Source organism: Rhinichthys klamathensis, unplaced genomic scaffold (assembly GCF_029890125.1).
Source record: "Rhinichthys klamathensis goyatoka isolate OS25496 unplaced genomic scaffold, OSU_Roscu_1.1 h1tg000277l_1, whole genome shotgun sequence".
NCBI lineage: Eukaryota > Metazoa > Chordata > Actinopteri > Cypriniformes > Leuciscidae > Rhinichthys > Rhinichthys klamathensis.
The window spans coordinates 465742-491763 of record NW_026606796.1 but is presented as its reverse complement, the minus strand read 5'-3'; the positions used below and the strand labels follow the sequence as shown (position 1 = coordinate 491763).

The 26022-nt window shown below is 42.5% G+C and overlaps 1 protein-coding gene across 2 annotated transcripts in view; it reads right to left on the bottom strand.

The window, feature by feature from the left end:
- thbs2b (thrombospondin 2b) overlaps window positions 1-25660 on the bottom strand; it is a 32635-nt gene extending 6975 nt beyond the window's left edge. Inside the window, exons 1-11 of one of the 2 annotated variants that reach the window (XM_056268843.1) lie at window positions 25362-25660; window positions 25163-25242; window positions 10484-10651; window positions 9443-9999; window positions 9062-9146; window positions 5654-5865; window positions 4949-5183; window positions 3907-4077; window positions 3647-3823; window positions 1764-1937; window positions 503-630 (exon numbers count right to left, since the gene is read on the bottom strand). In XM_056268843.1, the coding sequence (XP_056124818.1) occupies window positions 503-630; window positions 1764-1937; window positions 3647-3823; window positions 3907-4077; window positions 4949-5183; window positions 5654-5865; window positions 9062-9146; window positions 9443-9999; window positions 10484-10550 (1806 nt within the window). In that variant the 5' untranslated portion in view covers window positions 10551-10651; window positions 25163-25242; window positions 25362-25660. The remainder of the gene's footprint in view (window positions 1-502; window positions 631-1763; window positions 1938-3646; window positions 3824-3906; window positions 4078-4948; window positions 5184-5653; window positions 5866-9061; window positions 9147-9442; window positions 10000-10483; window positions 10652-25162; window positions 25243-25361) is intronic. The other variant, XM_056268844.1, reaches the window with a different exon arrangement.
- Between the last annotated feature and the right edge of the window lie 362 nt (window positions 25661-26022).

The following is a 26022-nucleotide window of genomic DNA, read 5'->3' as shown; positions in this document are numbered from 1 at the left end:
TAGATCATGGCTGCAACATTTTTTTGGCTGCAAAATTCAACCAAAATTTAGCTTATTGCGAAACAACTTTTGGGTGGTTGCTAGAACATTGGTAGGCAGTTTTCATGTTAAAATAACTCAGCCCCTAGTCTCCATGATGTTCTGGTCTCTAGATATGGCTTTGGTTCCTTCCTCCATGTAAAATATATGTAATGTTTCAACAGTTTTCAGTAATTCTTCTCACATGTTGCCGGTACTCTGACCGGTACTCAATGTTCTCTCACTATTCCTGGCATTCATATGTAAATTGTGTGAGCTTATTTTGTCCATTAAATCGAAAGATCTGAAAAACCCTATACATTTACCCTCCCCTCGAAGAAATCAGGACAGAAGTGGTTGAAAGTGGACAAAAGAGATGGATTAAAATACCAGGTGTAAACGGGTATGTGTCTCCCTCGTTTACTTGTGATCCGATCCACCAAAACGCATCTTAATATTGGGTGTAGACAGGGCCTTTGTTTACCTCATTGACATCTTCACAAGAGGTTCCATTGCCACGGTAGCCATTCGGGCAGGGTCCACACTCCCAAGATCCATCAGAAGCTGTGCTACACTCAACCCCAGAGAAGCAAGGGTTCGAAAGACAGCCATCTGTGAAATCAACACAGTTCTTACTTACTTCTTTCTTACTGTACTTCATTTCTGTCTCTAATGCTAAGGAAAGAGATTTAAGGAGTCTGAAAAGTTAAGTGTCACCCCCCCTTTTTTTTTATAAACATGAAAATGCACATTTCGAACTTAAATGGTTGTAATTCAAGAATGCTTTGGAATATAGACGTAAGATTGGTCTTGTTTTAAAGAAGAGATTTAGCAGATTTTTGTAGAAGTGAAATAAATTGAGAAAGTGAAACAGAAAAAAAGTTATAGAAGTTTGAGTTTATGAAAATGTACAATGTAAAAAATTTAATTATTCTTATTTTATATAAAATATATATTTTCAAAACCTGGCCGACTCTAAAACTGCAAAAAATCAAAGCCAAAAATCTGAACAAGTTGTGTTTCAAATTTTAGGTTTATATCTCAAAAAATGAGCTTTCAGTAAGATTTTGTTTGGGCGCAGTACCAAACTTTTTCACTAGATGACAACCAGACTCCATTACTGCCCATATAAGGGCGCCTCCATTTCCATATGTGTTTTGAGTGATATGAACCATTATTTCCACAATTTTCATACAATTTATGAAGTAAACATCCTATTCAGAAGTAATATGAGAAGTTTGGCAGATTTTGATATGAATTCAACCTCTAAGGAACACATAAAAAGAACACGCATGTGCGTTATAGCTTCCTGCAACAAATGGTGAATCTATCATTTTTTTCTTTATATTAAAAAAAAAAATCAGACCTTTTTTCTAAAATAATTGAATGGATGCTATCTTTTGAACTCTTGGCATGAAAACAAACTGAGGTTTCTACCCTTCCTTCATGATTTTTCATGTTCATCACTATTTCAAAATAAAGGTCTAAACACGCCTTAGGAGTATGAAAATATTATTGTTGCAAATTGATAAATTACGGCTCCTCTGTAATTCATTTTGAAAATCAATCACCAAATATGGAAACTAGAGATTGTAAGCTTTCAAATGATATATAGTTTGTCAAGATTAGTTTAGGTTTAGTATAGGATATTACTGTTTTAAAAATGTAATGGATTTGGGCCCACCAGTGGGCCGGTGACACTTAAGGGGTTAAAGACAATATTTTCCTAAGTTTGTTTTTCTTACCAATTGGACACTCCTGTCGGTTGCATACTTCATTTTCAATGGAGTCTCCAAGACACTTCCTTCCTCCATGCTGCTGTTCGGGGCTGTTACACTCTCTAACACGACTCTTCAGACCCCCTCCACATGTAGCTGAACACAATGCCCAGGGAGACCATGGACCCCAGCCACCATCAACTAAATGGAGAAACAGGCACAACATGGAGTGATATTTCCATCTATAAGGCTACATTCATACTGCAGGTAAATATGGCCCAATTTATTGCTCACATTGCTCACTGTTTTTCTCATGTGAACTACACAAACCACATGGAATCTGATCTTTTCAATTCCAATTTGTGCCACTTCTATATCTGGTCCTAAATCCAATACAAGTCAGATTATTTGCAATGTGACTGCAGTCTGAACCGTCATACAGGAATTCATGCCACTTTTACGTCACTCTAGAGCAAAATTCGTCACAATTTTGCGCTCATGGGAATCACTTAAAAGATTTAACATACTCGAAGTAGACAGTTGCGAAAGGTAGTCAGTGATGTGTCATAAGTATTACAGTGACAGCTCATACAAGCAAAACACGAGGGCTTATACATAAACGCATCCTCATCTTTGTTTTTACATTTACAGACTTGGAGTGTGAACGTAGCCTTAGATATCCCACCTCAAAAGTTTAATTCACAAATCTGTCTGGACTAGTCACTCAGTGACCGGAGGGCATCTATAGCATTTGTTTTGTGACCTCAAATGGTTTCTTTACACAATGGTTTTTAAAGCGTTGCATGGTATTGCTCCAAAATATTTGATCATATCAAAATACAAGAAATATGAGATCTTCCAGTCAGATGATTCTTCATGTTCCTAAAACTAGATTAAAATCAAAGTTTGATAGGGCCTTCTCTGTGGCCGCTACACACTTATGGAACCCTCTTCCAATGCACATTAAAATCTTCCCCATCTGTGGATAGTTTGAAGTCATATCTTTTTAGTTGGGCTTTTAGATCTGATTAGAGTGAACAGGATTTCAGTTTTTCAGGAAAGCACTTTGGTCAACGGCAGTTGTTTTAAATGTGCTATAGAAATAAAATTTGTATTGCATTGTAAATGTTTATGTTATTGCATATTGTAAAGCACTAGGCTGTTTTTAATGTGACAAAAGTCCATCTGCTTGTTATTCAGGTTTGTTTTGTATTAAACTGGTTGTTATTTAGTTTTATTGTGCCATTGATCAGCTCATGCAATTTTAAGATATTGTAGTGCAGACTTCAAAGTACTGATATTGATGTAATAAAACTAACTAATAAATTTTAGACATGAATTCACTTGGTTTTTATTGTGGACCCCATGTTATGTTATGTAACACCTCCAAAATAACACAATCTCTGTCACATTCCCTGCTAATGTGGAAATAACACATAAATGCCCAGAATAAGCAGGCACAATGCACACAGCTCTCCCTCATATGTTATGGCTGTTTACTGAAAATAAAAGTTAGCCCAGATCCTATGCATTCAATAGCTCTGATCTCAGGGTGTCCCCAGGCATCTGCTGTGTCTCCGAGGTGAATCTCATTCATTGGCCATGTCATAAGCATCTTATCCGTAATCCTCTGATGAACAAATTGCCCAAACTGTGTAGCATCCCTGCTCTAATGACAATATAAGCCATGGAAAGACTGACATCATCCTCTCTATGTTTTCCAGTTAAGATCTGAACAGCAGGGTGGATGAGATGGTTTCTATATGATCTCAATTTGGGGGTTGAGCTTTAAATTTTGTAGGGCTGCTTAACAGCGTTAAATTTTTGAAATGCTGCTAACACATTTATTCAATTTGACATGCAATTTAATGATGGTCTATTAAATATGTGAACCCTATTTGTTTACTCACTCGGACAGGGGTCTGCGTGGCAGCTCTGTGTCTCTCGTCCGTCACCTTCACAGTCTTTGCCACCTCTTTGTGGAACAGGAGCATTGCAGTGACGGATACGTGTGATCAGTCCCTCCCCACATGTCACTGAGCAGGATGACCAGGGAGACCATAAGCTCCAGCCACCATCCTGACGAGCTGTGAGTGCAAAATAATGTTACTATAAGCGTGCTACAATGACCCAGTACAAGCTATCACACATACAGTGCCTGTATTCGTACCTCTGCGGTCACATTTTCCCAAACTGCACTTGCGTGTCTGAATCGAGGGTCCAGAACATGTATTGCTTGTGTCATCACAAGAGCGCCCCCTCTGTTGAGTGCCGCTCCCACACGTGACTGTGCACTGAGTCCACTCTGACCACGGAGACCAGCCGTCCTCACTGTCCATTGCTAGACAAAGATTTATACAACATCATAAGAAAATGTAAAAATGCAATCTACATGTTTTATGTGTAACGGACATAGGCCAGTAAGAGCTGTGTGTGTAAACCTCACTCCCCTGGCCTCAAGAGGCATGCTAGCGGTTGCGGTCTTTAGCGCCTCCCATGCCAGAAACCCTGGTTCGAGTCCCGGTTGGACCGAGTCAAATAGGACCGGTTACACATGATTTATAAGTCTATAAAAACTACCATTTAAATGTTTGTGGTCGGTAAGAAGTCTCTTATGCGCACCAAGACTATATTTATTTGATCACAAATACAGTAAATTGTAATATTGTGTATTATTATTACAATTTATTATAAGTGTTTCTATTTAATTACTTTTTCTGGAATTTATTCATGTGATGGCAAAGCTGAACAATTCTAATATGCTGATTTACTGCTTAAGGAACATTCCTTGTTATTATCAGTGTTGAAAACAGTTGTGCTGCTTAACATTTTTGTGGAAACGGTGATACATTTTTCAGGATTCATTGATAAATAGAAAGTTCAAAAGAACAGCATTTATATGAACTATACATCTTTTGTAACTTTAGAAATGTCTTGACTGTCACTTTTGATCAATTTAATGCATCCTTGTTGAATAAAAGAATACATTCTTTTAGAATACAAACTTTTGAATGGTAGTGTATAATTTGTATATATATTTTTTTACAATTATTTTATATTGCTGTTTATTTTATTCTTATTTTGTATAGTTTTATATTGTTTTATTTTAGTTAAAATAATTTCTATTTAATCGCTGTAGTCAAAAACATAAATAAATACTAGAAACAACTAGTGCTGGTAACTGTATGTTGTGTGTTTGTGTGTGCACTTACGAAGACACACTGGACAGCATTCGCCATCGATGAAGGATGGATTGGCACATGCCACAGGAGGACATGTGATCTGACGACAAACAACTTTTCCTTCTTGGCAGGTACATTTAGTGCAACTATCCACAATCCAGTCCTCTTTGTCCTCAAACATACGGCCATCTTGCCAACACATACTCTGCTCCGAAGGATTCTGCATCTTATTCAGTGCTTCCTTCATCGCTGTGTTTTCTTCTGTCTAAAAAAAAAAAAAAGTTTGAAATGAACTGAATCACACACCTGTCCATCTTCATACTGCAATGAGACGTAATTCAGGCTTTCCACACATTCAAACACAACAAGCAGTCACAATAACTATACATTTTCATGCATTGCAAATTTGAGATGTTTTCCAATAGAAACCGTCTAACACACAGTGATTTACTGAGCTCACATTCCTCCCACAGTTATGCGAGTATACCAAGTTATGGTCCAACTATTGCATTCATGTGCCCACAAACATAACTGCCCTCGCTGCAGTGAGCTCAGGTTGTTTTATAAACATCTGACAAAATCAGTTAACATCAACAATATGATATGCTATATCTGCATGTTAGATCTTAGAGGCAAGGGAAACTTCTCTTTTCTAAATGACAGCAGTTATAGGTGCCTAATCTTGTTTGGGCCTGATAAGGTGTAGCATAAGATTTGCATTCGGATCTGTCTCACCACTTTCTGCAGACCATCTATGAGGTTGCTAACGACAACTCTGAGACCCTTGAGCTCCTGGAAGAGGTTGGCCAGTTCTTCACAGGAACGTTCACACATCATTTCTGAGGAGCTGGTTGCTGGAACATCTGTATTCTGGACAATCACATTGGAGGCAATTGAAGATGGAACTTCCACCTCCTCTGCGCTCTCACTGACTACATTCGCCTCCACTGGGAAAAGACAGAAGAAATGCTAATTAGATTAAAATGAATTTTGATGTGCTGGTTCAAGGACAACAATTAGATAGAGACCACATGCTGTTTATACGCACTATAAAAGCACTAATACCACATTGTACTATATTCAAAGTCTGACAAATCGGTATTTTATGTCATTATACATTCTCAAATAATTTTTCAGTGGTTTATCTTCTCTTTACAAAAGACAGCTGCAGCGCGAAGAAGGTAGTGTTGTATATTACATAGTTACACTATACCATTCAAAAGTTTGGGGTAAGATTTTTTTCTGACAGTAAATACAATGTTACAAAATAATTATATTTCTTTTCTACTCATCAAAGTATCCTGAAAAAAATTTATCATGGTTTCCACACAAAAATGTAAGCAGCTCAACATCTGTCAACATTGACAAAAAAATATATTCTTGAGCTAAATCCGAATATTAGAATGATTCCTGAGGCATCATGTGACACTGAAAACTGGAGTAATGGCTGCTTTGCCATCACAGGAATAAATTACATTTAAAAATATATTAAAATAGAAAACGGTTATTTTAAACTGTTATAATATTTCCAACGTTATCTCACGACCAATTCGTACGAGTGATTAAAAGGTGGCTAATTTGTACTAATTCATACGACCTCACTCGTACGAATTTGTACGATTTGTCTAAACCCACGTGATGGGTAGCTTTAGGGTCGGGGTCAGGGGTAGGTCATTTGTACGAATTCATACGAATTTGGTAACTCGTAAAATATGTACGAATTAGCAAAAATCGTACGAATTTGTACGAGTGAGGTCGTATGAATTAGTACGAATTAGCCACCTCGTAAAATTCGTACGAATTGCCGTGGGATCGGGCTGATATTTCACAATATTACTCTTTTTACTGTATTTTTGGTCAAATAAATGCAGTCTTGGAGAGTTCAAGAGACTTCATACAAACGGCAGTGTTAAGAAAATTGCATTTGTTTTTGGTCAGCCAAAACTTCCAAACTGGTAGCTCTACCCTTAAATCACAGAATTGGTTAAGCCAGTGTTGTGTCGGGTTGATTGAAATGCTCAAACAAACACAGCTATGTTTTGATAGAGCCACAGCCCACAGAGCCACAGTGTTTACACTTTCCAAGGTAATCATGGCTTACTTATAGTTGTCTTAGCAAGGTAGTATTAGAGAAAGCATTTTAATGTTGAAAAATTTCACACTTCACTTTTAAGGCAAGTACAAGGACAGAGAATGCAGACATTTGGTATCTCACAGCGTGACGACTAAACCTGTTTGCAATAAAGCCTCTTTATACACGACACTCAGGCGCTTGCAGATTGTAATAGGAAGCCAAATTAAACCATTTCATGGGCTCCTGTGATGTTACACACATGTAACCGCGAGCAAACTATTTCTAGGCACACAGACCTATCTCAGCAATTCTAGATTGCCGTTTATAGAAGCACACTTTTTGAAGTTATTTTTAAGTAGTTCCAAAGGAACTTACAATATTAAAGTATGGGTGGGGCAGCAGTGTAAGTTACCCCAATGAACTATTATTAAAAAAAAGTCTAACATGAAACAGAATTTACTTTCTAGATTAGACTGTTGTAAATATCATGTTGATCCCTTTGATATTGCCAGATAACAAAGAAACGAAGATTAATACAGCAGCATTAAAGATAGCTGCATAATTTTTTACATGACACATCAGATGACACATCAGACTGTGTATTTGTTGAACATTCTCCAGAACTTCCTTATGTGAATATACACTCTTGTAAAGCAGGTTTATAAGTTTTCGCACTCCATTAGGGGTGAAGAGACACTAGGTGTTGCTTCTAGTGTAAAATCACAAACCGAAACTCTCAGACTCTTCCATTTAGATAGGGATGTCCTGAATTTAGGATATCTGGTGGGAAAGCTTTAGAGAATTGGAGAGTGATGGCTTTGCACTTAGATGTGAGTAAAGAGACACCAGGACTCTCTAAGTCATGAATGGTGTAATTATACACTTGTGTAAAGCAGTTGTATAAGTGTATAAGTGTCGCACTCCATTGAAGGGGTGAAAAAAGCTGAAGTTGTCAAAGGCAGACAGTGTATAAGTCGCACTTCATTAGGGGTGAAGAGACGTTGAAGCTGTCAAAGACAGACGGTGTAAAGTTTACACACTCCCTTAGGAGTGAAGAGACACTAGGAAAGCAGGTGTTGCTACTAGTGTAAAATCACAAAAGGACTCAGACTCTTCCATTCAGATAGGGACGCCCCGAATTTAGTAATTTGTATTCTCTGCTTTTATTGTTATTTTTATTTCTTATGGATATTTTATTTGCATCTGTTGTGATTATTTAAAAAAAATTTATGTAAAGCACTTTGAATTACCATTGTGTATGGTATGCTATATAAATAAACTTGCCTTTCCTTGAAGCCAGGACTGTTTTTCTATATCTGTAGAACTCATTTAATCCTCAAGTGGCTAAAAGTGTGCTCTCTCTCTCTCTCTCTCTCTCTCTCTCTCTCTCTCTCTCTCTCTCTCTCTCTCTCTCTCTCTCTCTCTCTCTCTCTCTCTCTCTCTCTCTCTCTCTCTCTCTCTCTCTCTCTCTCTCTCTCTCTCTCTCTCTCTCTCTGTGTTTGTGTCTGTGTGGCAGTGTGAACTTTAACGGTTCTTCTTTCATGGTCTTATGACCTACTGACCCATCTATCTGACCCAACACATGGTCCCATGCTTCTAACAAGGTAAATTCATTTAAATACAAGCTAAAGGTGAGATATATGCAATACATTTACAAAAACATACCAATTTTAAAACTAAATCAAAAGAGTTGATGTGCTCTGATCCATAAAGTCAGACCCGATTGATGGATGGCCTATTTAGACAAATACATAATTCCTTCAATCAGGCTGGTTGGTCGTAGTCTGAGTGAGTGTGCGCATGCAGGTCTTCACAGGTGTGAGCCCCTTCAAGTATGTTTATTTATAAAGCTAACTGTCAACAGTCCAAAACCTTCCCCTGAGCGAGGGATGTCAAAAGCCTAAGAACCCATTCTGAGACATCATTACTGAGCAAATCCCTTCCTGTCTGTGAGTTATATATTCAGTACTGCAGTTCCCATTAAACAGGAACTTCATCTTGATCCCACAAATCTTTTTTGGCTGGCTAAAAGTGTTAAAAGAATGTTAAGACTCACAAGCCCCTCCTACCTGGGTTTCCAAGATCACATCCCCTGCTCTCCAGAATGTCCTCAAGTGGGGTGTCAAAGATAAAACGTACATTCTGCAGCAAACCCTGAAAGAAACAACAGCTGCTGTCAGGCTTACTTTGCCAATTTCCAACCGTTCACATATATCTCCCAGGACTGGGAAGTTGGGGTGGATTTACAGAACACTGGAGGATCAGCTGTAATTTATTACTCACTTTCCAGCCACTTGCTTGGCTTGCTCTGCAACTACTAAATCTGACTAAATTGCGTTACAATAAGCACAAATGTATTAGTTAATATTCTTGATCTCCTGTAGATTATGTCCTAATGTATTCTACTTGCATGCACTTTACATTTCTCAATAATATGACATTAAACATACCCTAAAATGGCTTTCTCGGGTGGACCCTTTGGCCACAAACATATGGCCACCTGTGGCGCTCAGATGTTCATAGAAAGGTTCATCGAGAATGAAGCTATCAATGAGTCCACAACCAATGTACAAAGTTGCCGTCTCTCCATGCACATAGAGTGTTACATTCTTCCATTGCGAATCCGAGAGGTCTACATCCTCAAAAGAGATTATGTTGCGTGAGCCATCGGCCCACCAGTACACCAAATCTAGAGTGTTGGTTCGGCCATCCGAAACGACCTCAAACTGCCTGCGCTCGCCAGGGCCTTCCAGTGCAAGAATGGTGCCACGGGATGTGCGGTCCTGGCGCAGAGTGGCTGTCAGAATAAAGCCTTCATTGTTTTGTATTTGCAAAAGAAGTTGTTGTAGCGCTGAGGAACTGACAGAAGGGAGCTGGTCGAAACGGATGAAGCGGTATGCTGGAGCATCGCTGTCCAGACCCTTGAAAAGCTTCACACCGATAGTCTTGCGTGTGATCCCACTGGTTTCAAACAAGTCAAAAACGGTCTCATCTTCAAGTTGCGCATCTAAAAAGGGGTACATGTTTTGCTATTACTGTTAAACATGACAGGGTCATTTAAAATGATGGCAAAAAGGTGTTTAAACATGGTGTAAGAATTGAAATGATGACTGGTCACAGGACATAAACAAACAAATTCCCCCTTGTAGGTAAATTTGAACCTAATATGTCCAAAAGTTCATAGACAAGTTATTTGTCAACAACCTTGATCCAGACATGCCATCATTTTAAGTCTTACAGAGGACATCCTGGGCTATTCTGTGACACCATTTTTTGTTGTTGTTGTTGTAGCCAATTGTTGTATAGATAATAATGAAATAATTGTTATGCTAAAATGAAAGTAACAAAAAAACATAAAGAAAATGCAACATAACAATAATAATGCAACGATTTAAAGATATATTTGGGGTCTTACAATACACAAATTCATTACATTAAAAGGTAATACAGATTATTCAGATACAGAATATAGAAAAATCCTACAGAATTACCTTGAGATTTTACAGAGGTGAACAGAAGCAAAAGGGCCAAAATTCGGAGACATCTTCGGAGAATCATTCTTCTATGGATCACAATGGTAACCGAATATTAATTGTTCACGTTAATTAAATTACCTGCCCCACAGTAGTTCTGCTCGGCTGAAAATCGGGATACCTCACCTAGAATTAAAAACACATTATTAGACATACCCAAATCCAGTAAATTTATCGTCTATATATATATATATATATATATATATATATATATATATAGTCTATGTAAAAAGAGCACATACTTTTAAGAACCCCCATAAACTTCCCATAAAGCAGTAACAATAGAATTGACGGGCACCTCACTTACCGGAACCAAAGAAGAACTCCGTAAATTTTTTGCAAAAACGAACTAAAAAAAAAAGAAGAAAAAAAAAAAGTTTGAGTTCTATGCACAAGACGAAAATAACTGTCCGTCCTAATCCTCAGTCAGTTCCACAATGGTAAACCCACGATATGAATAAAAACTCATTGCGTAAAAACCTGGAGATGCCACGGGTCCCCAAGCGCAAAGTTTAAAATTCGCGCACGAACCGGGTTACACGGTTCACAGAGAAATGCAGTCAATCATGAGGTGTTACTGAATGTCTCTATGTTCCAAAACTGATGCGTGATAAATCCAGATGATGCCGGACTCACGGGCTCCCTCCTCATAACTGATCGCTCTTGAATTTTATCAAGAGGGGTGCGCATATTTGGTTTCAAAGGGGAGGGTTTGGGCTGGCTGGAGGCGGGTTGCACTGGGCTGGAGAGGTTTGGGTTGTTGCTGTGACAGCACGTCATGACAGTTTTCATTAGCTAATGCAGTTCTTAATCGCGCCTGGGGCTGTTGGGGTAGGGGTGAAGACCTAAATGTGAGCATTGGTATGTGAGAAAGCGATTTAAGTATCATGTGCCAGATACTTGACACCAAATAAATGCCTTTTTGGGTCATTATTTTCTACTATGCAGTGCATTATCAATCATGTCTCCAAACTCCAAAGTATATAATCAATAATAGTGTGAAATATTATTTAAATTGAAAATAGTTTTCTATGTGAATATAAATTGTAATTTATTTCTGTCGTGGCAAAGATTAATTTTCAGCATTATTACTCCAGTGTTCAGTGTCACATGATCCTGCTAATTTGCTGCTCAAGAAACCGTGATACATGTTTTTCAGGATTCTTACATGAAAAGAGTAAAAAAGCATTTATTTTAAGCAGGGCCGGCCCGAAGCATAAGCGAACTAAGCGGCTGCTTGGGGCCCCTTGGCCACCAGGGGCCCCCCCAATCGAGTCGAAAAACCGAAAAATATTTTTTTAGATGACTTAAACAAGTGACAAACATGAATGAATAAATATGAATGAATGAATGAATGAATGAATGAATGAATGAATATTTCGAGACAAGAGAATACTGATTACATGATCAATATTACCTGTCTACAACTGCTGCTGCGTCTGCCATACGTGCGTCATGCGCATAATCTAGACACCTCGCGCATAGACAATTCGTGCGCAACTGCGTAAAGTCACGGTAATGTTAAGCCATGTAACAAAAAAGGACGTATCCCTCTGGTCCCGAAAATAGAAAGAAGGAAAGGCCAGAGGAGGAGAAAAAAAGAGCAAGATAAAACTATATTTGCATGATTATTTACGGTATGTTTTGTGCAGACCATTCTACGGCAAGCCCCGAGGGGAAAAATACATTGCATGGGCCTACGCACATACAACGAGCGCCAGTACATCATCACCGGTATTATAGTAACAGACTTTGTTGGATTCTGTCATGTAAAATCCAACCAAGTCTGTTACAATAATAATCACAAAAAAAACTTACAATGTTTTGAGACAGTTGAGAAATAATAATAATTTTTACAGTTTTCAACAATAATTGTCATTGTTGCACCCTCTTATTATGTTGATTTCTCAGTTTTGTCATTATTTCAGCAAATCAATTATTTGATATGTTTTGAGACAGTTTGTTTTAAGAAGTTTCAAAGAGTTAGAAAAAGAGTAAAGTAAAAGTTAAAACTTTTTTATTTAAATATAGGCTATCTATTTTTTATTAAGTATTTATTTTGTATTAATAGGCTACATAACCTCACTGTATTAATTTATAATGTATCATTATTGCGTGATATTTGTGTCAATAATCGTCAAGCACATGTGACTCCGTGTAGTGGGAGGGGGCCCCCAAATCAAATTCTGCTTAGGGCCCCCAAAAGGCTCGGGCCGGCTCTGATTTTAAGTATAAATCTTTTGTAACATTATACATGTCTTACTAATGCATCCTTGTTGAAAAGTATTAATTTCTCTTTTTTTTTAAAAGAATTTCTTGGACCCCAAACTTTTCAAACAGTAGTGTGTGCGTTTACTGTATATATCCATTCTGTAACTCTATAGCCCAATATTAAAAGACAGACAGACAGACAGACAGACAGACAGACAGACAGGCAGGCAGACAGGCAGGCAGGCAGGCAGACAGACAGGCAGGCAGGCAGGCAGGCAGGCAGGCAGACAGGCAGGCAGACAGACAGGCAGGCAGGCAGGCAGGCAGGCAGACAGACAGACAGACAGACAGACAGACAGACAGACAGACAGACAGAGAGATAGATAGATAGATAGATAGATAGATAGATAGATAGATAGATAGATAGATAGATAGATAGATAGATAGATAGATAGATAGATAGATAGATAGATAGATAGATAGATAGATAGATAGATAGATAGATAGATAGATAGATAGATAGATAGATAGATAGATAGATAGATAGATAGATAGATAAGATGAATAGTTACAATGAACACAGCACAGTACAATGTGGCATTTACCTTTTAAGATGTATGACTTTAATTTTGACCTCTTCTATGAAAAGCATTGCATTCCTTTGATAACATTCCATATATTTTTGTTGAGTGGGAACATCTTACAAAAGCACATGAAGTGGACATACAGCAGATAAGACAGATTATGTACATGTTTACAACATGGTGAGAAAAAAAAGAGAGAGTGTTCTGGCAAAATGGCCTCAGCAAAGGCCTAAAAGGATGACATCATTATATATTTTACTACTATATGCTGGAAATGACAATGTATCCTTTTTATTTCTGAAATGAGAAAGTATCCCCATGAGTTCTGCCCTCTTTAACGTGCGTGATTAGAGTGAGATGAACAATAATTCTTCCTTCCTAGTGTCCATGGAATCTAAATTACAGTTCCAGATTTTTCAAACAGTTTCTAATGCTGTTTTGCCAAGATGTGCGTCTTATAATCAGCTCTTGAGAAAGGTTCGACGTTAATTACATAATGCACACAGAACAAGGATGCCTGCCAAAGCACATGCATCATCTGATCATGAGATTACCTTTTTATGTGTATAAGTTAAACAGTTTTGCTCTTTAAAGGCAACTGCAATTTTAAAAACATTCATAAAATTTTATAATGGCCTCTTTAAATTAATTATAGAACTATCACTTTGATGTAGAGGAAGGGCATGTCTTTGCAAATACATTTTCTGTTCAATAAACAAATGCTGATGACTCTGGGAGTACTTCATGCCTAACAATCATAAATTGGACAGAAATGACATTTAGACCACTAGACTGTCCCAATGGGGTACTGGGAAGCTTGCCGGATTGATTTTGGTCCAATGTGTTTCCATGTTCAAAGGAAATCTTCAAGAGAATCATCAATCTTTTCCATCAATACACATTATTTTTTGTTGCCTTTAGACCATCTTGTACAGATAATAAATGATGGTATTGTTAGAAAGATAAACACTTTCTGGGAAACTGTACTTTTAAACCGATAAGTGGAATATAGAAAGCATATTAAACTGATGGACATAACAAACTGCAAATACTGAAAAACATATCTCATGGTTTCTGTATTGATGTATCATTTAAAATAAATGATGAAAGTCTGGCAATATTATGTACCACTTTTGCTCAATATTCCCAAATAAACAATGCCTTAAACCATATTACACTTCATCTATTCAAAGTTATCATGCACACTTAAATAACTCCAGTTTCAGTGATCCCAGTATAGTCAAAATGTACAGCAAAGCCTCTGATCCTCCTCACGTCACAGAACCTAATGCCCACATTACATAATAAGCAGATAGCCTTTCCCTCTCTTCACCTCCCAAAGTATTCATATATCTGTCATTAAAATGGAACATTTAGCTAATGACTTCCAGACCGACATTGCACTCTATGAGCTAACAATGAGAGAATGCTAAACGAAGTCTGCAGAATTCCTATTTTATCTCAGCCATTTTACATCTTAGACCCTGGGGAAATCTGCTTATTATGTAATGTATTATTTGTATTGTTATAATATATTATTTTCTGTTTCTCTCACATTGTTACCAATTTATTTTTTATGTTCCTTTCCGCTTGGGCAATTTACACCGTTTCCAATCTTGTAAAAGTCAGAAATTGGTATGTTCAATTTTGTTTGAGTAATGCAAAGTGAAAGAAGCACCAAATATCATGGGTTATGTGAGATCAGTTCACAAATTCTTCTGAAACGTCAGTTTATGAATGATTAAACAACTTAATGTTTTTGTTTCCTCTGAAGAAAGAAAAGGTAGATTCAAGGCATCATCCATCCATTAGTGCACTACAGACTAATAAGCATTTAATTATTTTTAGTCTCCAGTTTCACAGTCTGATTTCCTTGTTCAAACTCTGTGACAGGCAACATAAATCAGGATTGGGTAATATTTCTTTGTCAGGAAAAGAGAGGTGATGTCATTGGATCAGTCATTAAGATAAATCTGATTTCCCTTGTGAAGCGGAAAAGTGTGGCCTGTGGTGGTTCATTTAGATTTAGACTTTTCTAAATTCTGCAGATTTGATGCTTAAAAACACTGCCACTGCAATTCAAATAGCCCAATGGGCTATATGCACGCATAACTTCCGCGTTTGATGCAAGGATGCTCTTGCGTTTCCGGTTGGGGAGATTTAAAGCGGAGGAAAACCGAGGAAAACGGGATTATGGCAGAGTCTTCAAAATTTACTGTCCTCTCGTCTTTGAAACGAAACTTTAATACGTTTAGATGTAATTTTATATATAGTTATGTTTATTTAAAATAATAAACAAAGAAGCATAACAAAATGAGGGGTGTCTGTTTTGTCTGTTTTTGTGACTAACGTTTCTTTAGTATAGCAATAGAGTATAAAAACCAATATAAATTCTCGGTATAGCATTGGACTCTACGATCGGCAGAAGTAATCCAGCATCCTTAGACCTTCACCGGAAATACCGGCGTGCATAGAGCCCATTGTGCAATCATTTGCTACAGAGGGACATATCTGACCTAACCCTTAAAAATGACTTAACTAAAAAATGTTTGTTAGTTTTTTTTTAGTTCTTTTAGTTTTTTAGTTTTAGTTTTTAGTTTTTTTGTTTGTTTGTTTTTTGTTCTTTGTGTGATTAATCTTGGTGTTTGTGGTTTCCCACATCGTTTCAAAGTATTTAGGTCACTGAAATCAATTCTTAGATGTCCAGTATTCAATTTCCGTATGATAATTTCTGAAGGATTTTGTGTTTTCTTCTATTTTTAAATAATCTCTCAGTATTTTTGCCATCTATTTTACTACAGAGCTTGGAAACATCTAAATATCCTACCAAGCCAATATCCTATTATATTCTAAAAATTTTACTTGCTCTATAAAATTATATATAAAACTCAATTAATAGTAAAAACTATTTTGTAATACAATTACAAAAGTTTTTTTTTTTTTTTTTTTGTAAATCTGTTTTAGTTCCCTTTCGTAGTCACTCCGAGTTACGTCGGATGACGGAGAATGGGGGTTTCGCCAGAAAGCCTATCATCTTCGAGTATTAAAAAACGAGCCTATGGCAATGAAATGCCATGGGTCTGCGGAATTTGCATAATGTATCTCCGCCCCACCGCGTGGGTATTTAAGGAGAGACACCTGCAACAGCAGATCATGTTTTCGCTTCGGAGCCAAGAGCATCTCTTCACTCCACAAGCCAAATCCTGAGTTTTCTCAGTGACTACATCTCTTCGAGACGAGCGAACTCTCCGGTGTTGGTGTGACGGCGGTATCCAGCGAGTTTCACATTGCCTGCGAGCTGAGCAGTGGTCTGCCAGTCTGTGTGTTCTCCCTGGTCGCTTCAACATCCGCGGAGTTTTTCCTCTCACTAAAGAGCTGCACGCGGAACGTCTTTTTAAAGACGCGTCTTTCTAAAGACGATCTGCCCGTGTTTTTCTGAGTGTGGTATTCTGATAGATTCAGCTGATGGGCGCGAGCGCTGTTTTGAGTGTTTGGGCTTTGATCGCGCTCAGACAGCGCTCGTGGGTGTGTCACGTTCTCTCACTGGGATCGTGACCATCGCAATGTAACGGTCGAGACTCGATGAGCTCAATGAGTGAGAGTCCCCTCATCCACACCCCGATCTATTTTTCTCCACGTGAGATAATACTTCGGCTGGTGGCCAGGGTGACCTAAGACGGCAGGTTTGGAACTAAACCGACAAAAAATTCCTCGGCCCACACCCCGTCTTTCACATTGCAACCTGCGTGGTCCCAGGTGAGTTCTCATTCGGTCCCCCGGCTGATGAAATCATGTATCACCGCATCACAAGGTGAGCTGGAGTCCTCTAGAGATGATGGCTCGTCTGTGCTGCCGTCCTCGGATGTGCTAGCATAACGAGTTTGATCCAGAGTGCACAGCTATGCTTCCCGGGCTGCCGCGAGTATCGGGCTTGTATGGAACCTTCTGCCATGTCCCGAGCACTTAAGGCTGTTGATTGGTTTTTGGGGGTGGCGAACCCAAATCCTTTCTACCCGGACGTGCATGAAGAGATCATGAGATCGTGGAAGTCTCCTTGACTTTTTGCGACTGCTCAGTGGCCTCTTCCGCCTTCTCTGCCCTTGTAGAGGCCGCGGCCTAGGGTGCATTGGGGTTCCCCCTGTGGAGTGTTCTGTGGCAACACTTATGTGTCCCCACAGCGCCTCCACCTGGCGTGGCGACTCTTAAGCACCCCTCCAATGCCTGTAGGTTCTTGTCTACTCCGGTGGCGGGGACCTATAGAGCTGCGGGGCAGGCTGCCACCTCACTGCGTGTTATTGCCATCCTCCTGGGTGTTCAATGACATGCACGAGGGTAGGGCTGATTCAGGGCTCATCCTTGAGCTGCCTGCCGTCACCGACCTTGCTCTCCGAGCGACGTAGGTGACCGCACGCTCCCTGAGTCAGGTGATGTCCACATAGGTGGTCAGACACCTCTGGCTAACCTGGTTGATGTGCGCGAGGCTGAGTGATTTCGTTTCCTCAACTCCCCCATATCCCAGGCTGGCCTCTTCGGCGGCGCGGTCGAGGACTCTGCCCAACAGTTCTCGGCCGCCCAGAAGTGGACTGTGGCTATTTTGTCTGACCCCGCGGCTTTGCTGCCTCCAGCTGCCGGCTCAGACGCCTCAGTCTGCTTGCTGCCGAATGCGCCCTCCTGCGACTTCCGCCCCCTCCCGCCCGGCCCCCAGCAGCACCGGGCAGCGCCGTGGAGGTGGTCGCAGGAAGGCGCCCCTGCCCGTACCGGTCCCGCAGCCCCGCCAAGGCCAGGCTTGCGGCGCTCCCGTTACGGGCAGCTCAGATGTGGTTGCAGGGCCACTCCTTCCCCCGGTGGAGGGCTGGGGGAGAATCTTTCTAAACCAAAGAGCTGCATCCCATCTCTGAGCCCTCAGAGGGCCGGACGACAGTGCACGACGCTCCCGGGCCTTGCCGCTCTCGTCCCCCTCTGTCTCTGAGGGCGCAGATGACAGTGTGTGCCGTCTCCGGACCACACCACTCTCGTCCCCCTCTGTCGCCAGACCCCTGGCAGAGCAGACCCCCGTGGAACGCTGGTCCTTCCCTGGTCTCCTCTGTCAGGACGCGGAGCATGACCGTGCCCCCGCACCGGGCCGCTATGCCACCCACGCCTGGGCCGGTCACTCCGCTTCGCTGCCCCTCCGGGGGGACGTCTGTCGTTCGGATGTTTCCGCTGGTTCAGTTCTTGGGAGCTTGGTTAGAGCTTCCCTACCTGTCCCGCTGGGTCGCCCGAACTATCAGGCTCGGCTATGCGATCCAATTCGCACGGTCTCCTCCCCGCTTCAGGGGAGTCCGTTTACTTTGGTCGGTGGCAATGCCCCGATCATGAGAGCGGAGGTTGCCACCCTGCTGGCGAAGGGTGCAATCGAGACTGTCCCTCCAGCCGAAATGAGGTCAGGGTTTTACAGCCCGTACTTCATTGTCCCCAAGAAGACCGGTGGGTTACGGCCAATCCTGGATCTGCGCGTCTTGAGCCGCTCCCTTCACAGGCTGCCGTTCAAGATGCTCACGGCCAAACGCATTTTCGAATGCGTGCGGCCGCAGGATTGGTTTGCAGCGATAGACCTGAAGGACGCCTACTTTCATGTCTCCATTTTACCTCGACACAGACCGTTTCTTCGGTTTGCTTTCGGGGGGCAGGCATACCAGTACGCGGTTCTCCCATTCGGGTTGGCTCTGTCTCCTCGCGTCTTTACGAAGGTTGTCGAGGCAGCCCTTGTTCCCCTACGCGAACACGGGGTTCGCATCCTGAATTATCTCGACGACTGGCTAATATTAGCTCACTCTCGAGATCAGGTTTGCGTACACAGAGACCTTGTGCTCCGGCACCTAGCCCGTCTGGGCCTTCGGGTCAACTGGGAGAAGAGCAAACTTTGCCCCGTGCAGAGGATCTCTTTTCTCGGTATGGAGATAGACTCGGTCGCCATGTCCGCGCAGCTTACGAGCGAGCGCGCACACTCACTGCTGACTTCTCTTCGACAGTTCGAGGGCAAGAGTGCGGTCCCACTGAAACTTTTTCAGAGGCTCCTGGGGCATATGGCATCCGCAGCCGCGGCAACGCCACTCGGATTGCTTCATATGAGACCGCTTCAGCTGTGGCTTCGCGATCGGGTCCCGAGGTGGGCATGGCATCGCGGTACGCTCAGAGTTCCAATAACTCCAACCTGCCGTCAGTCCTTCACCCCGTGGCGGAACCTCAGCTTTCTACGGCCCGGAGTTCCCCTAGAACGAGTTTCCAGGCATGTTGTTGTCTCCACAGATGCCTCTGCCACGGGCTGGGGCGCCATGTGCAATGGACATGCAGCCGCGGGCTCCTGGACAGGACCCCAGCGCCTCATGCATGTCAATTGCCTCGAGTTGCTGGCAGTACGCCTTGCCCTGCACCGCTTCCACGCGCTGCTCCAGGGTCAACACGTACTTGTCCGTTCGGACAATACCGCGACAGTAGCGTACATCAACCATCAGGGTGGTCTACGCTTTCGCCGTATGTCGCAACTCGCACGCCACCTCCTCTTATGGAGTCAGAAGCACCTGAGGTCCCTTCGTGCTATTTATATTCCAGGAGAGCGGAACCTTGCAGCCGACGAGCTGTCACGGCTCCGGCCAACCTCTGGCGAATGGCGACTCCATCCCCAGTCGGTCCAGCTGATATGGGACCAGTTCGGGGACGCACAGATATATCTGTTTGCCTCCCACAACTCATCCCATTGCGCCCTGTATTACTCCCTGTCTGAGGGCACGCTCGGCACGGATGCACTGGCGCACAGCTGGCCGCAGGGCCTACGCAAATATGCGTTTCCCCCAGTGAGCCTTCTCGCACGGACCCTGTGCAAGATCAAGGAGGACGAGGAGCAGGTCATATTGGTCGCCCCATACTGGCCCACCAAGACCTGGTTCTCCGAACTGATACTCCTCGCGACAGCACCTCCTTGGCCAATTCCTCTGAGGAAGGACCTCCTTTCTCAGAGACGGGGCACCCTATGGCACCCTCGTCCCGATCTTTGGAGACTCCACGTGTGGCTCCTGGACGGGACGAGGCAGGTTTGAGTACCCTGCCACCTGCGGTGGCGGCTACCATCACTTCCGCTAGAGCGTTGTCCACGAGACACGTCTACGCGTTGAAGTGGAACCTCTTCGTCAACTGGTGCTCTTCTCGGCGAGAAGACCCCAGGAGATGCTCGATCGGTGTCGTGCTTTCCTTTCTGCAAGACGGGTTGGAGCGAAGGCTGTCTCCCTCCACCCTGTAGGTGTATGTGGCCGCTATCGCCGCATATCACGATGCAGTTGAAGGTAAGTCTCTGGGGTAGCACGACCTGATCATCAGGTTCCTGAGAGGAGTGAGGAGACTGAATCCTCCTCGCCCTCCTCTCGTACCCTCTTGGGACCTCTCAGTGGTCTTATATGCCCTGCAGAGGGCTCCCTTTGAGCCTCTGTAATCAGTGGAGATTAAGTTCCTGTCAATGAAGACAGCGCTCCTGGTTGCACTGGCCTCCATCAAGAGGGTGGAGGACCTGCACGCATTCTCTGTTGACGAAGCGTGCCTGGAATTTGGGCCGGCCTGCTCTCACGTGATCCTGAGACCCCGGCCTGGATATGTGCCCAAGGTTCCCACCACTCCCTTCCGGGACCAGGTGGTGAACCTGCAAGCGCTGCCCCTGGAGGAGGCAGACCCAGCCTTGGCACTGCTCTGTCCAGTACGCGCCCTCCGTGCTTACGTAGACAGGACGCAGTGTTTCAGGACCTCAGACCAGCTCTTTGTCTGTTATGGTGGGAAGCTGAAGGGAAAGGCTCTCTCCAAGCAAAGGTTATCCCACTGGATAGTGGACGCCATTGCTTTGGCAAACCAGCAGCAAGGTCGACCGTGCCCCCTTGGTGTGACCGCCCACTCCACCCGGAGTGTGGCGTCCTCTTGGGCTTTAGCGCGTGGCGCCTCGCTAACAGACATCTGCAGAGCTGCAGGCTGGGCGACACCCAACACATTCGCCAGATTTTACAATCTCCGAGTGGAGCCAGTCTCCGCCCATGTACTGTCTTTTTCAAGCTAACATGGGAGCCGTTAGGTGTCTCGCTTGCTCGCCATTCCAATCCACGGACTGGATACTTGCGATATTTCCTCAGGTAGCCTTCCTCTCTGAAGCCCTGAGTTCCTCCAGCACTGTTGACGCTGGCGCCAGTGTCTATTGCCTGTGCGTCGGCTAGGTGCCTCCGTGTGCATGCTTCCTCCTCTGAGTAACCCCCACATGTGTATTTCCACTGTAAGCCTCTTTGAGCATGTGTCTTTCCCTCGGCAAGCCACCTTGCCACTCCTGGAGTTGAAAGTTGCCACCCCACGGGCTGGTCATTCCAGTGTTCCTCCATATGAAGCCCCCTCGGCCATATGTGTATTCTTAAGTCCTCCCTATGGGTAGGCATGCTGCGGCATATCTCCCCTGAGATATGCTTCCCAGTGTACCTTGGTATTCCTGTGTTAAGTAGGACTCCTTCGTCCGTGCCTATATCACGACAGGGAGGTCAGACTTCGCAGGGCACTGGAAGACAGCTGTGAAGGTGGCGTGATTACACGGGGACCCCCATTCTCCGTCATCCGACGTAACTCGGAGTGACTACGAAAGGGAACGTCTCGGTTACGGATGTAACCCTCGTTCCCTGAGTAGGGAACGGAGACGTTACGTCTCCCTGCCACTTCCGCTGTACCGCTGGGTAGACGCCTGAGTTCAGTCTCGGCTCCTCAGCGAAGACATGATCTGCTGTTGCAGGTGTCTCTCCTTAAATACCCACGCGGTGGGGCGGAGATACATTATGCAAATTCCGCAGACCCATGGCATTTCATTGCCATAGGCTCGTTTTTTAATACTCGAAGATGATAGGCTTTCTGGCGAAACCCCCATTCTCCGTCATCCGACGTAACGTCTCCGTTCCCTACTCAGGGAACGAGGGTTACACCCGTAACCGAGACGTTTTACCAACCAAAAATACCCCAAAATAATGATACTTTTTGGCTGGTCATATGATTTTAGAAAACTTAAGAAAGTTCAAGAGTTATTACATCTATTTTAATAGAGGTGTTTTCTCTATATTTCCATTTGAAAGTAAGGGAGGGTGTAGACTTAAAGGGACACTCCACCCATTTGCATTAAGCTTTCCATTGTTAGAAACCCAGTCATACTATTGAATGGCCGTGCAACACTCTCTCATTTTCCCCTGAGACGAGAGAAATCCGCTATTTACCTTTTTCACTTCCTCCTACAATGATGCAAAAATCGTCATTTTACGTCATTGTAGGAGGAAGTGTAAGAGGGGGGGGGGTTGCCCATAGGGGGTTGGACCTAATGCGCTAACAGAGCTATCACAGATCAGTGGGTGGGACTTCACTTGCAGATACTGAAATCAATATCAGCCATCTTGTTTATAAGCTAAGCTAACAAGCGCTGTGGAGATAGGAAGTTACGACAGTGACGGAAGAAACTAAACATGATATGGAAGAAGAGGATTTTGAAATTCTGATGCTCGAATCCGCTGTTCGTGGCTATCTCTACGAGCCGCAATACAGTAAAGAGCAGCTGAGGCTGATGGAGGAACAGGAGGCGGCTGCCTGTCGCGGACGAGCTCGAGCTGGGCGGACTGCTGGTGCCTGTGCTCTCGCTGTGCTCTACGGACACAGATAGAGTCCGTCTGCTGCAGAGAATTTCAACGATGGCAATTTCTCCTGGACGAAATCTCTGAATCAGACGAGCACACGGACGTTTGTGTTGTGATGTGAACCATCCTAGTTTCGCACCGCATGTTCTGACTGAACATCCAGGTATCATGGAATAATTCACCATATAGAAAGAAATACAAACGAGGAGTAATTCGCTAATGAGTTTGCCAATGTAACGGGGTTCGTTGTTGTGGGAAGAAGGAGGCGGGAACCGGCGAACATTTAAACATTTTAATAGTAAAATAAACAAATACAAAACAAAAGTATAAGCCAGCTGGCCACACACAACAGAAACAAAACACAACATAAAATCAGGCCTGTTCCTTTTGTGCTTTCGCTCCTTCGTGAGAGATATGAGACCGCTGTGTCTCACAGGTGTCATTCATTATCACTCGCGCCGTCCTCTCACTTCACCTCGCCCTCGTCCTGCTCGCCACAGCCAACTAACTAGACATTTTGTGTGAAATGAATTTCAAACTCTTTTGGCAGCTAGCCTTGTAGACGAAAGGGTGATTTCTCTGATGTTTGCGCTGTTCTGGATTAGTGGGAGTGGCTTGCGGAGCTGTGCAATGTGGTGCATTGTGGGAGTTGTTGTCTTACATACAAATGCGCCCTAAAGTTATTTTCTGTCTTTTCTCGGTCAAGAGGGCACCAAATTCAAAATTTATTTTACATTTCGACTACATATATGACCCACTTTCAATAAAGATTAATGTTGAAATGGGTGGAGTGTCCCTTTAACACACAGTGGGGTCCAAAAGTCATAGACTCCTCTTCTTCTTCATCATCCTAGCGTCATAGACTACTAGTGAATTATTAAAAATGATCTGATCTTACCATCATAACTTGGGTGAAAATTTAAATAGGAAAACTCTCATGAATTTCATAATTTCTTTTTATTTGGTTGCTCTGCTTTGACAATGTTTTGTACAAAAAAGAATTTGCTTATACAATTATCCAAGAATCCAAAATTCTCATTCATTTTGTCAGGTTTCTTTGTTTTGAAATGGTCAATTTTAGTTTTCAAATATTTATTTCAAGGTTTAAATAGGTTTTGAAACATTTTTATGTGGTCTCAGACATTTGGACCCCATTGCATAACCACTGAGACAGCAGAGGAAATGGATGAACAGTGGGAGAGGCATTAATTTCATTTTTCAAAGGTGACTGACAGGCTGCATTGTTTCATTCCTTGTTTTACTTATTTTACCACCTTACTGTGTGCATGCATTCCTGCCCTTGCCCTTGGGCTCCTAAAATAGTTTCACAAAAGTGGTTCACTGGTTCAAGGTTCAGTTGGTTTATAACACTTGCCTCTGGCTGCTTACTCGGCTTGTGTCTCAATTTTGAGGCTTCAGTAATGAGTAACTATGTATTGATTTCATTTAAAGATATCCCCCTGCTTGGTCATACAATATAGGAATATGGATAAACCCAAACGTTGGGTTTAAAAAAGTGTGGGTTTGTCCATATTTGACCCATGGATTGAAACAACCCAGCATTTTTTTAGAGTGTGCACTCACTTCAAATCACATCTGAAAACCTTTGATGAAGTCATATGTGTTTGTCTATGCAAGTAATGTAGCCAGACATTGTTTCATGATGATAAGATCAGATTTCTGATGGCAAATGGGGTCACTAGAAATCATTCCGTTATCCAGGGGTTTCATTTGTCAAAGATCTCACAGAGGAATTTGAACCTGAAAACCCCAGCCAAACGTTTGATCTCTCCAGACACACTTGATTTTACTTGAGATGACTGATTTAATTCAGATGAAATAAAACCTGTTTTCCCCATGAATTACGCAATATTCAATGTTCCTTCCATCTGCAGCCTCCGACCCAAGAATAAACTCATGGAGCAAGACACTGTTTAGAGTTTATTCTGCACTGTGGCCGTGCTGAGGCTTTATTCCTCTTCTCGGACATGAAATACATCCCCATAACTTCCCTCAGAGTGTGTGTTGGGGATCCTTCACAAAACAATAACACAAGTTCACAAGAGCATTTCCCCAGGAATTGTTCCCTCCCCTCTGAGGGGACTGTTTGAATTGAGTTAATTGGAACTAACCAAATCCAGATGCTATTTTTTCAAATTGGTAGTGGAACTCACACATGAACCTGACAGAAGACTCTCACGGACCCTTGTCTTCAAGATCCAACACTGGTTTCTCTGTGGAGAATGTGGGCAACCTGAGGAATATAAAGCTGAGTTGCTCACATGTACAACTTGCTCCTTTCACATGCATTTCAACTGAACCATTAAAGGGATAGTTCACCCAAAAATGAAAATTCTGTCTTCGTTCACTCACTCTCACATTGGCGTTTTCATAAGCTCTTCGGTTTGTTCTTCTGGCCCCTCTCTGCAAAAACATATTGAGTCAGGCACATAGGAGGCTTCCATGTGTGACTGTGATGAGAAAAAAACACAAATATCCACTTAATCATGGCTGTAGCACATTAACACTCCATTTCTTGAGGTCTTTGAAACCGATAAAAGAGGAAAACAGGTGAGAGGTTGGTTTGCCAGGCTTTAGCAGCTGATTTGTCACACAGAAAAGGGTTCCAGTGCTGAGATTCAAGGAATTGAGCTCCATCTCCATATCCAGATGTGAATTCAGCCTCACACAGAGGTAGAGGAACATTCCTGTGGAAAGGCACTGGAGATGGTGAGTCACGGCTCTTACAGCCTGACGCACCCAAATGACTATCCGCGATATAGGCACGTTCAGAGAGTGGAAAACGGCAGCGCAGACTAAGCGAGAGAAATCATTTTCAATATGTTCTTGATCCTCCTGTCAGAGGTTATTGGTACAACAGGTCATACATTTAAACTTACGTCAGGTGATTGATCGCATCAAGCCTAAACATATAGGGGTAGATAAATAGACAAGCTTAAATATTCCATTCATGTCTTAGCGGCCTGCTCTGCCGTCTACTTTAAGTACATGTCTGCTCAGGCCAAACATGAGA